At 34.1% G+C, this 13,207-nt stretch overlaps 1 protein-coding gene and 1 long non-coding RNA gene across 3 annotated transcripts in view; both read right to left on the reverse strand.

Annotated features, from left to right (window-relative positions):
* LOC140441163 (uncharacterized) overlaps nucleotides 1-13,207 on the reverse strand; it is a 471,127-nt gene that overhangs the window by 421,392 nt on the left and 36,528 nt on the right. The gene's annotated exons all lie outside the window — the stretch shown is intronic.
* LOC140441162 (uncharacterized) lies at nucleotides 4,860-10,201 on the reverse strand. Of its 2 annotated transcripts, none has more exons than XM_072531634.1 (2): nucleotides 9,505-10,201; nucleotides 4,860-9,167 (listed from the first exon to the last, which is right to left on the reverse strand). In XM_072531634.1, the coding sequence occupies exon 2, from the start codon at nucleotides 8,855-8,857 to the stop codon at nucleotides 5,003-5,005; it is 3,855 nt and encodes a 1,284-aa protein (XP_072387735.1). In that variant the 5' UTR covers nucleotides 8,858-9,167; nucleotides 9,505-10,201; the 3' UTR covers nucleotides 4,860-5,002. The 2 variants fall into 2 exon arrangements, with proteins under 2 accessions (XP_072387735.1, XP_072387734.1); XM_072531633.1 differs by having other exon boundaries at nucleotides 4,860-9,207.

Genomic DNA, 13,207 nt, shown 5'->3' on the forward strand with positions numbered 1-13,207 from the left:
ACGAGACCTCCTCCTTCAACAACCAACATTGGACTGATGCCATGCAAGTGGTGACATCTATAATATATATATTACCGTACTTATGTACTACACTTGCCACATGATGAAGGTCGTTCAACAAGAGCAGACGCTACCAATTGATAATTTGGACATTGTCCAAAAAACAACCAACAGTAAACATGGTAAATTACTACCGAATTCATTCAGAGCGATTATTTGCGGTCCAAGTGGGTGCGGCAAAACGAATGTTATGCTATCTCTTCTATTCAATCCGAATGGCGTCAAGTTTAAAAATGTCTATGTTTATTCGAAATCCCTCTTTCAACCGAAATACCAACTACTGCAAGATGTAATAGCGCAAGTTAAAGGTGTAGGATATTACCCATTTAAAGACAACGAAGAAATTATTAGTCCCAGCGAAGCTAAACCTCACTCTGTGTTTTTATTTGACGATGTTGCATGCGATGGTCAGCAAAAGATTCGCGAGTATTATTCCATGTGCAGACATAAAGATATCGATGCCGCTTATTTATGCCAAACATATTCAAAAATACCGAAGCAGTTAATTAGAGACAACTGTAACATGATTGTACTATTCAAGCAAGATGAGATAAATTTAAAGCATGTATTTGATGAGCATGTATCACCCGACATGTCATTTGATGAATTTAAAAAAATTTGTTCTGAATGTTGGTGTGATAGGTATGGTACTCTGGTAATTATAAAAGATTTTGCTCTCAATAATGGCCGATATCGCAAAGGATTTGATAAATATATAAAATTGTAAGATAATTGTTTAGTTGTCATCACAATGTCAGATGATACGGTTGCCATTGCGCTTCGCAAGAAGAAAGTCGCCGAATTGGCTAGATCAATTCGCAAAAAATATTTGGCATTAAAATTAGGTCGAACAGAACAAGATGAGTCCCTAAATAAACTGTTTAAACCACTCTCGAAACCTCTCAAAGATATTGCACAATCATCAAAAACGTTACATCATACTATCACTAACAAGTTTGAACAAGTTAAAAAAGAAGAAATGAAAAAGGAAGAGGAGGAGGAGGAGGAGAAGAATGGTGATGATGATGATGATGTATTTCTTGATGCGCCCGATCTAGCGGTACCTAATGAAAACATTATTCAAGAACCAATCGAGATTCCGATGGATGCCACAGACGAATATATCGATCAATATCCTTCAATAAGTCACAAGTACATAAAAGAATATTTAATAAAAGACGATAAAATTGATAAAAACTATGGTCCATTTTACGATTCTATTAGTGGCTGGATAATGGGAAAACGTCGAATAAACTTTGACAAACGCAATGGAGACATAATAATAATTCGAGAACGTGATTTAGAAGAACGTAGGTTAGGTGGTACGCCAGGTCTATATCAACTTTTATTTTATGCCAACCCTGAACAGTATAATGATGAGGATTTACAAAAGTATAAAACACTGTTGAAAAACACAGAGATTCATCTGGATACCTTAGGACGTCTTAAAGGTTCTAGTGGAGAAAAATACCATTCTATTATTAAACCTCTATTCAAACCATCTGATGCAGCAATGAAAAAGCATGCAACTCGATCCAAAAAAGAACTCGAACACAGAACGAAAACAACAACACGATCATCTTCATCTACGGCCAAAGGAACGGGATTGGATGACTCTCGTTTAACATACAACACTGCCCCCATGGAGTATATTTATTGGGATGATCCAAATGAGTTAGTTGAACGTCTTAAACTATTGGTGGCTTCGAAAGACGCCGGCAACACATCTCTCGACAACGAAATCGTAGCAATCATCAATGAACTAAAAGAAGCTAATATAATAGAGTAACTGGGAATGTCAGTATCATTTCCACTATGAGTGTCGACAAATTCGGTCATCACTCTCGTAACAGTAGTAGTAGTAATGCCCAAAAGGTGGCACGAGTTACATTTCCACATACGTCTGACGGAAATATTAATGCCGAAAATGTGAAAATTTGCAATGTCAAGGATCCATCAGTCAATGACGATGCTGCAACGAAAAAATACGTTGATGAACAAATCAATGAGATACGTAAAACCACACTTCCACTTCTCGAGTGTGAGACCAGAATCAAAGCTGACCTAAATACATTTAAAAGGGAAATGGAGGAAACTCTAGACACTGCTACAAAATTAATTGCAGATGATATACGTGATTTAGAAAAAGAACTGGATGATATACATAACACCGCACTTCCCCTTCTCGAACAAAAGTGGCAGGAAATAATGAAAAATGATTTGAATACTCTACAAAAGGATACGGAGAACAATATAAATATGTTGAACAAACTAATCCAAAATGATTTGAATACACTGAAGAAGGATACGGAGAACAATCTAAAATCTGCTCTCGAGCAAAAGTTACAAAAAATAATCAAAGATGGTCTGAATACACTAAAAAATGATACGGACAACAGTATAAATATGTTGAAAAAAAAAAATAATCCAAGATGATTTGAATACGAAAAAGGATATAGAGGATGCTCTTGAGCAAAAGTTACAAAAAATAATCAAAGATGGTCAGAATACAATAAAAAATGATGCGAAGAACAGTATAAATATGTTGAAAAAAATAATCCAAGATGATTTGAATACACTGAAAAAGGATATGGAGAACAATCTAAAATCTGCTGCAGAAACAGTTGCAAAGCATACGATGTACGATATAAAGCTGGAACAGAGGATAAAACAAGTGGAACAATCATTAAAAAGCATAGTAGATAGCGTTCATTCATGGGATATAGACAAACGTCTTAAGGTAGTGGAAGGTGTGATGAAAAAATAATGTCTAAAGAAAAGAAAGAGGTGGTGAACGAATTGCATAAACCAGCACGAAAAAACTATCCTCGTCGTCGAACAATAATCAAAGGAATCGATGACTTGTGGCAAATGGATTTGGCTGAAATGCGTCCTTATGCACATCAAAATAAAAATTACAAACTAATACTAGTGGTAATTGATTGTTTTTCAAAATTTGTGTGGACACGTCCTCTAAAAACGAAAACTGGTGAGGAAATTACTCGGGCATTTTCGGATATTCTCGCTCATACTCGACGAGTTCCAAAAAACTTACAATCTGATCAGGGAACCGAATTTTACAACAGAAAATTTCAAAATTTAATGAAAAAACATGAAATTAATCATTACAGCACCTACACGATCAAAAAAGCTGCTATTTGCGAAAGAGTTATTAGAACGTTGAAAGCAAAATTGTACAAATATTTCAGTTTACATGGATCGTACAAATGGTTAGATGCTCTACCCATAATCACCGAGGAATACAACAACACAAAACACAGTAAAACAGGATACAAACCGTCTCAGGTTAACAAATCCAACGAAAAAGCCATTTTAAACAAAAGTTATACTCATTTAAAGATTGCCGGTCCACGAAAGTTTAAAGTTGGCGACATTGTACGTGTATCAAAGGCAAAACATTTCTTCGAAAAGGCATACACGCCCAATTGGACTACTGAATTATTTAAAATTGTACAAGTTAAGATAACAAATCCTATAACGTATTTGCTCGAAGACATGCAAGGTGCGCCGATTAGTGGCGGTTTTTACGAAGAAGAATTGCAGAAAACATCAAGCCCTGACATATACCTGGTCGAAAAAGTACTCAGACGAAAAGGCAATAAGATGTATGTGAAATGGTTAGGAATGGATAGCAAACACAACAGCTGGATAAATAAATCGAATATAGTTTGAGGATCTATATTTCGATTCGCCGCGTAGACATACACTTTTCTAAAAAAGGCTTACAATTAACCACAAGGAGTGGGGAATGACAAAAGTATAAATTTAAGACAAACTACGATGTTCAGTTTATACCCATTTCGTCAACGGTATTCGAAACAAGAAGATGATGATGAGCTCTCAAGATAGTGGTTATGACAGTCAGCCTGTTAATTTCGATGATGATAGCAGTGAATTTAGTATAGAATTTGACTACGATGAAGATGGTCAACCGCCTAGTCCTGGCGCCGAATTAGATCGAGTATTGGCAAAATTTGAAGCAGCAGCCACAAATGAAGTATATTGTTTATTGGAAACTACATATCCAATGAGCTCTCTCCATATAAAAATTGGTCTATCTCCAGCTCGAGATTTTTCACCATCCATCATTCTGTGTAAACATGGTAATTTTAAAAGAATCAGTTTAAGCACATTCGAGTGGGAAGCCATAATTGAGTGGTTTAAAAAAAAAATGAGTGATTTTTTCCAAGCAGATCTACCGACTTATGCGGATGAGTATGATCCCATCGAATTTATGTGTGGTGATTTTTGCAAACTAAGACAATTGGTGATGGAAAATGTAAAGTTGCTAACAATCGAGAAATTTGGAGTCGCATTTTATTTGTGGGAAGATGACGTCAACCAAATTATAGAAGCAGACCAGAGCATGATGTCGCATAGAGTGGTGCTGTTAAAGAGTTTACAATTTCACGAATACTATATAAACATTTCAACTTTCATCAAGAACAATTTTGGTGCTATAGACTCTTTACATGGACCAGTTGAAGCCTTCGCAGCATATTGCAATATTTGTCCAAACACTTTGTTAAGTTTAGCTTTAAAGGAATTTGTATATTATTATAAAATTAAAGTTGTAAATGATTTAACTGAATAAATAATATTAATATAAATATGTTGTCTTTTATTTGTAATCTAACATAAATAAAACCAAAAAATGTAAGATTACACAAATTTATTATTAAAACTTACATTATAAAATTAATACTATTTTTTATATTTACAAAAACTACAATTTACAAAAACTTTGTGATAAGTGATCTTTTCTTTTTTTTTTTTGATCTTATGAGTAGCCATATACTAAAAGAAGATAATTATTTATGCATAGTGCATCTACATTGAAAGAACCAAGTAGTATCAAACAAGACATGATCAAACGAATTTTGTCACCAATTATCTGTTTTTCTGCAACAACAAATACATGTTATTCAACAAGATAATGTCCCCACGGAAGCGTATTAAATGATTTTGGTATTAAGTACCGCTTATCGTCATAAGGACTTAGAGCCGTTTTGGATTGCTCGATGCTGAATACTGAGTGTTGGTACGACCGAATACATCTTTGGCTCGCGGTTTGAATTTTGAATTCTTTAAGACATTTTTCATAGTCTTCGTACGTAATTTTATTTCGAACGACGTTATATTTCACTCCTTTTGCTTTTTTCGTTATTCCCAAATTTCCCAAGTCACATTCAATTCTCTCTTTGTTTAGTTGTTTTCTGTCTAGACGCTGTCTCTCTTTTTCCCTCTCCTCGTCAGTTATTTGCAGTTTAAATGTGTACATTTTTGATCGTAATCCAATAAAATGTGTAATTATTTTCCCATTTGCCTCATCCTTCATTAATCCGGGGATTTTTTTATTTAACCTTTCTATTTCGTATGGGTTGTTTTCGGCATAGTCTGAGGTATCGAATTTACTTGGATGCGCCTTTAAAACCTCTCTATATGCATCTGAACATTGCAATTCATAAATAAAGCTATCTGTATCCATGTACAGCAATGAACAGTTTTCCTCTCCCATCGTTGGAAGCATAAAGTTGTAGTGAAAATCATACATACATAATTTGGATATATCGAGGATTGCTGCGCCTATATACAGGGGTTTATTAAAACATACTTCTGATTTCTTAAGTTCGATAGCTACCAAATTTTCGCTAAAGATCGTACGACTGTGAAATCGACTACTCGCAATCAAATTTTTGGCTCCGTACCTTCCATGCCACTTTTTACATAATTTTACAATACGATGACGTCTTTGATTCTCCATGGTCTTGCCGAACACAGCATTATTCATTAATTTGAACAAATTTTTCTCAAAACTGTTGGTGGCTGCCGCCCGTAAATTTGTATTTAACTCGATATACGGTCGCAGCCACGCAGATTGATTAAATTTCAAAACTTTATGTATTTTTATTAAAATTAACCCGTTGGCTAATGCCTGTTTAAGATTTCTATAATGCATAATATATTTGGTTTTGTGATATAAAGTTGGTATTAACTTTGGCAATTTTGAACCGGGCGGAATGCGGTGTTCGGCAGCAAATGGAAAATCTTTATGTTTGTCGTGTAATTCGCGTGGATACTCCAAGTCAACTTGGAAAAAATAGCCCTCCTTTGCATCATCCTGTATTGACATAATATCTATATGGCCTTCGGGAAGATTACCAACACCAAATTTGGTTACGTCTTCGATCCACTTGAATCCTCCTATTGGTAAAGCTTCACTCATGGCCCAGCCATACAGATTATTTACATCTAAATAGAGGATGTACTTAGAGGGCCGTGTGGGATCATACGACGAAATGTATTTGTTGTTGGCCTCCGAATATCTGTTGCTACAAACAGATATCCCACCTCTTATGGCTTTTTCCATAAACAAGATCATATCCACATCTTTTAGCAATTCTAATTTACATTGTGTGTATCTCAACATACAATCCCAAGTGTATCCTGGCATAGTATAATACCATGCTGGATCTAATTTATATGTGTCTCGACATTTTTGTCGAAACTGCTCAAACACATCAGCCAACAGCAGAATATCTGTTTTCAAATACAAATCGCTATATTCTCCCAAATTTTTACAATTAAATTTCTGCCAAACATTTTGGGCATGAGCATACTTCTCTTCACTAATGTATTCATTATTTAACTTATTATAAAAATGGTTAATTGTGGGTAAAGAAGTTTCATCCAATTTTTCCAAACTATCAATATAATCGTAACAAAATACTCCTTTACAAGTTAACAAATTAAATGTATCATTATCTACTTGACTAAATTCTCGTTTTAAAATCTTCTTTTCTGATATATCTAAAAGAGATGCCAATTCATCGAGTGAAGCTCCCATAAATCTAAGTGAATCAATAAATCGTAATTTAATTTGATGTTCGTCAGATTGTAATGTAAATGAAATATATTTTTCTTTATTAATGGGAAGTAAGCTCAAGTGCCCATGCTTGCAAAGATCTATAATCATAAAATGCGAGTCGTAGCCACTAAAATTATGAAATACGATTGGGACGACAAACAATTTTTTAAAGTTCAAATTACATGCTTGGTGCGCAAATCCCCGTACTTGTCCCGTAAAATGATCGTGATCTACAACAATTGTATCTGTAGCCAAAAAGCGTTTTTCGCAAATATGGCAAACAGTTGCCATATTTGTGTTGGGCTTTTCGACCATAGGTACAATTGTCTTTATTTTGGAATTTACAAATGTGGAAATTTCGGCCATTTCTTTTGCGAACCACTCCATGCAATTTTCACCTCTATAGCTATTAAAATAAGATAAACTATCATCGTAAGCACATTTCAAATAATAACCTGCACTAAAAGGTACATGTTTCTGATATTTTGCTGTTTTACTCACTGTGACATTGGAATATGTAAAATTATGTAATTGACATTCAAAATCAGCATAAACTATAAACGGAGTTGTTTGTTTGTATGTAAAATTGCGAAAAGCCACATGATCATATTTGGGAACAGTCATTCTGCATTTATTCACATCTGAACACATTTCTTCGTGCTCTGCTAGTTTGCTTTCACTGCTAAAATAGTTCAAACATCTATCACATATATATTTTTTATATGTGTCTTTGTTTAATTGCGATTTTACTAATTTTCCTAAATCTTTAATCCAACAATAATGAAGGCGTATTTCAGTCTGATCGTCATCTTCTGGAAGAACATCGTAATCGTTTAATTTTGGAAAATATTTATCTTGTACTAGCAGCAAATTAACATGCTTTTCCATCTTTTGCGGTGTCAGTCTGGCAGGTATTACTTCGTAAAATTGTTTGTCCTTAACTACATTTAATTCTAAGACAAAAACATTAACTGATATGGCGTTTAATTTTTCGAATTTTGAAATTTGGTTTAATGGCATTGGGCTTTCTAATTTATCCGTTTGCAAAACAGTAGAATAATGTGGATATTTCGAAACTCGTCCAGCATTTTTGTTAACAGGATACAGAGCGCTAACAATCGACCAATAAAAACAAGCCTGATCAACGTTATGCACATTAATGCACGCTCGTTTTTTCTGAATCTCTATTGGCAAGTCAATGAACGATGAACCGTTTCCTATTTCTACTTTATTAATATTAACTTCTAATGAAATTACTTTAGACAGAGCAGCACCCGAATCTTTTTCTGCAAATTCAGACAGCTTTGTAAAAATTTTATCCTTAACATTTTCACTAAACCAAAGATGTAAATCGGTCGATGTGTCTATAATAGCATTTTTAGTGTTAAAATATTTTAAATCTAAACTTTCGGTATCACTTGATTTTTTAATGAATTCGCCGCAAAATGTAGTATTAACTTTAAGAATTCTATTTGTTTTTAAAATAATTTTAATTTTTCTGCTAAAAATAATATAACAATCATTTAGGAACTGTGTTAAGTCCTTATGCACTAAATTAACTATAACTCCAGTTTTAATTCGACTAGCAAAACACGAAATAACATTTTCCCATTTAACTCTATTGCGTAATTTTGAATTAAGCCCCAACCCAACGTACTTATTATTAAAATTTAAAATAATTTGTCTAAAATGCTTAAAATGTCCTATGTAAGTTTGCAATTTTCTAACTGTTCCTACGGATAGTCTATTGTTTTTAATTACTTTACTACATCTAAAAATTTGACTATTTAACCGTCTTGTCCAAACTTTACGATCTCTTTCAGTGAATTTATCGAAAATTATTTTACTAAGCTTTTTAATAATGTGCATCAAATCATCAGACTGTTTAATCACTTGTTTTATATGCATGGCTATGGCTACTCACACAGACAAACAATAAGAAAAAATCACTTACCTTATTCAACTATCTTAAAGGATGCTAGGAGTCTGCTTTTTCCAATATCAACTTCCCCTTCGTATATCAGCGAATAGTTTCCGCTGTTGAGGTCCGTTATTGCTGCTTGGTAGGCTTTGGTTACCCGCTGTGGTAAGAAAACAACTTCAGCGCCCAAATCCAGCAGAACTGTATCCCCAAATTGTGTTGTTACCACCTTTGCACTGTGAATGGTAAATTTTTCTCCAATTTGCAGATCTTTAAGTTTTTTTATTGGCTTACGTTCTGCAACCAAGGATGAATTATTTAGTTTTGATAGATCCATCTACAACAGCAATAGAACAAACTATAGTTTTTCCGCTTAACGTGAATGGAGAGATGCATTACATACTCGGCAATAGAGAAGAACCATATACTACAAGAAATCGAAATACGAACAGCGGAGAATACTTCTTATAAAAAATAGCAGACGTGAAATGTTTTACAACACCCAAATAGATAAAAAGGACATAATAAATACTGCATGAAATACGAACAGAGAGATGTACAATTCTCATAAAATACAATGATAAAAAGGACATAATAAATACATATAAATATACAAAAGACAAAAACCGCTTACCTTTATCAGATATATGTAAGTCACTGCACACCGTATTGACTACTGCGAACTTGTTGTTGTTGTTGTATGTTTGCGATGCGAACTGTGACACCGTATGCGCTCCTCGGTCTTTTAAAGAACAGAGCAGCATATCGCCCCACGCGAGCCCAAGTTGCGTCAACCTAATGCGCCTACGGTACCATCAACTGATTCGTTTCATTGATAAGCAACACCTTGTGTTCTAGAAATGCTCATATTTATATATTTATTTTTATTTCTTCAACTAATTTTTATGGTATACAATAAATAGATATTGCGGTAAGCGAATCGTTGTTATCAATTTAGAATTTTGTTAATGTGGTTGCTGATATCATCATACATTTTACAAAATGTAGCAACTGCGGTTTTCTTTCCGGTGTACTTGTTTTTCCAATGATTAAAATAAAATTTGTTATCACACTTGTTTACGTGTTTTGAATTATGCGGTACCGCGTTATCACGAGGCTTCATCCGGTTTTGCTAACAAATGCACTATCTTTTAACATATTTAATATATTTCTGTATATAATTTCAATTCTTTGATTAATACTAATTTTATCCATATAATACATGTTTTATAAAAATACGGTTAATATTACACAAAAACTTCTTCAGTCAGAAGATATGTGTGTGTTTGGATTTTTGTATAAATAACTGTATTAACAATTTTTGGAAATTAGTATAAATCAAGGTGCTTGTCTGTTTACATGCCTTATTGTCTAATGTAATGTAAATAAACAATACTTGTACATGTCTATGTCTTTTTTTTTTTTTTTAATAAAAAAGTTTCAGTGTTGTATATATAACTTGTAGCTATATGTAACTCAATAATAAAAGATATTTTAATGAAAGATATGTATATTTCTCCTACGCATTACTACTGGATATGTTCTACGTAGAATGTCACGTTTTATATGGCAAGTTTCTAGATAAATTTTATAAAGATATAATTTGTATTAGTACAAGAGAATTGGGAATTTGACGTTGGTTCGTTTTATGATGTTTTTAGCCATAAATAATGATCGTATCGCACTTGGTCGGTAATTTTCGTAATATACATGAAAATACCTTTCTAATGGTATACTGCACGGAGCACTTGGTGCAAAATTGAGCGAGTTAGGGTTTGCTAGAGATCAAACTGCGATAAGAGATTTTTCTATGCCAATGGTTTTGTTTTACCGTCAATAACAATAAATAAGCATTTATAGTTCGACCAAGTTATTACAACGGTCGTTATGACACCTTACCATATATCTTTTGAACGGATAAGCGGAAATCGACGTATGACCCATCAAATTAAAGGATTTTGAATGATGAATTACATTGTGATGTCTAATTTAATAAAATTCTATGTATAAGATCTCTTTGATACCCTGTTACATTCTGTATCGAATGTCACGTCATTTCACGTTCTGCGTCGAATGTCACGTCCTGCGTCGAATGTCACATAACTGTCACGTTCTACGTCGAATGTCACGTTCTGCGTCGAATGTCACGTCCTGCGTTGAATGTCACATAACTGTCACGTTCTACGTCGAATGTCACGTCCTGCGTCGAATGTCACGTGGCATTTCACGTTCTACGTCAAATGTCACGTCCTGTCTCGAATGTCACGTTCTCTTAGGCACTGTACGGAAAAGAAGAAGAAGAATGTTCATACTGATCGTTGACATGGCTTCTGTGTGTCACCTACGCTTTCATTTGACACCTCATACGTCAAAATCATGCCAATAGCATCAAAGATACATTCTAGCGCCCATTTGGCAATGCTGCCATCTTTGTTTTTTGTGTCCCCGTCTCCTCCCCGTTCCAACGAGCCCTCGTACGCCCCGATCGGACCAATAGAACCAAAGATATGACGTAATGACCTTTTGGCATGCTCCGATGCGCACGGCACATACTGCGTTCAACCCCATTTTTCATCCCCTTTCCAACGAGCCCTCGTACGTCATCCTACGTTAAGCCGTTTGGAACTTACGACCGGGGGTTGCGATTTTAGGGGATGCGAATTAGGGGATGAGCCCAGAAACAGGTAGTCTATCTACTACTGACTATGTGGCCTGAAGTATCTTGAGGTGATTTCCACGTATATAATCTTCTGTATGGGAGTTTGAAGTAAGTGTTAGTAATTACAAAGTCTTCTTCTGATACAAATTCACCCAATCGGTCTCCTCGCCCATTTCTTTCTCCAAGCCCAAACTGTCCTATGAATTCTCCTGATTGTCCCCTACCAATCTTGGCATTTAAATCACCCATAATCAAGGTAAATTCCTTTTTAGGAAGGTGTTTCAAGGTGTTGGATAGTTTAAAATAGAATGCTTTACTTATGTCGCCTGGTTTGTCAGCTGTAGGGGCACATACCTGGATAATGTTAGTTGTTATTGGGTAGGTATCAAGTTAAAGGAGGAGCATTCTTTCCAATATGGGTACAAAGTTTTTAAGATGTCTGGAAGTTTCTTGATTTAATATTATACCTACTCCATTTTCGTGTCTTCCAGAATAATAGATGTGATGATTGTTAATTTCATATTGCCCAAATTTCATACATCTCATTTCGCTTATTCCCATGATTTCTATTAAGAGTTTATCCATTTCCTTGATTGCATTATGGGTCTTTCCGGCCTTATATAATGTTTTAACATTGCATGTGCAGATCATGAGCATTTTCTTTGCACTAGATTGGCAATGATTTCATCTGTTGGCGACCGAGAAGGCCTTGCCGCCTTGTAATTGTCCTTTTTTGCCGGATCTTGGTATCCAAATCCCGTATTATCTTTTATTTGACTAGTTACTGAAGGCTATAACTTAATGAAAAATCACTTAAATCGAACAGGTTTAGGAAATTCGAGACATCAAAAATGTCCCAATTTTAAGGCGACGCGTTAATTTTGCTGCTCAGTATATTAATATTTAAATGTTTAGTATTTTTTTTATTTGTTCCACATATTTCTGAGCGTCGTTTCGTCTATTCAGCTGTTACGTTTTATTATAACACATTAAATAATATTTTATAATATAAAAAAGTTACTTTCCATGGACATTCAATTACCAAAATAAACATGAATACGTTAACCTCTCAACAAACAGCTCTTTATACAAAAATGTCACAGTTCCCTTCAGACCCTTAACCTTTGTTACTTTTATAGCTTTTTGTACCCAATCTAAAATTCTAATAAATGTCACTTATGTTTATATTTATGCGGTGTTAGATATAAAATAAGGCAGTATTTTTTATATTTAGTACCTTTTTTTATTAAAGTGAGAGAAGGGAGGCGGTTTTATTAAAAAAATTTGATTAGGTCCGCTCTCACCGTAATAAAAATTTAAAAAAGCAGTAATATTGTAATTAATCTCTAAATGACTTCGTTTAAACACGCAAAAAAAATGTTAATTAAGTATGCGAACATAAAGTAAATACTGTTTTTAATTTTCACTGAATTTATTTGTTCGCTAACATATGTTTTATTAATTACCTCCAACAAGTCATAAATTTACATGGAGTACTCGAGGATGAGGATGGTCGCCTGGATTGCTTGATTTTTTACAGATAGAACAATATTAAATACAAATTAGAGTTACCTAGTAAAATTCATTTTTTTTACAAAAAGGGAATACAGTTGAGCTGTATAATATATTATTCCCTTCGTTTTCATTTAATTATCTTGCAACACTTTATGAAAGTACA

This window comes from Diabrotica undecimpunctata, chromosome 5 (assembly GCF_040954645.1).
Source record: "Diabrotica undecimpunctata isolate CICGRU chromosome 5, icDiaUnde3, whole genome shotgun sequence".
Taxonomy (NCBI): Eukaryota; Metazoa; Arthropoda; class Insecta; order Coleoptera; family Chrysomelidae; genus Diabrotica; species Diabrotica undecimpunctata.

Coding starts and splice junctions, on each gene's coding strand:
- LOC140441162 (XM_072531634.1), bottom strand. CDS start 8,857: ATGCATATAAAACAAGTGATTAAACAGTCTGATGATTTGATGCACATT.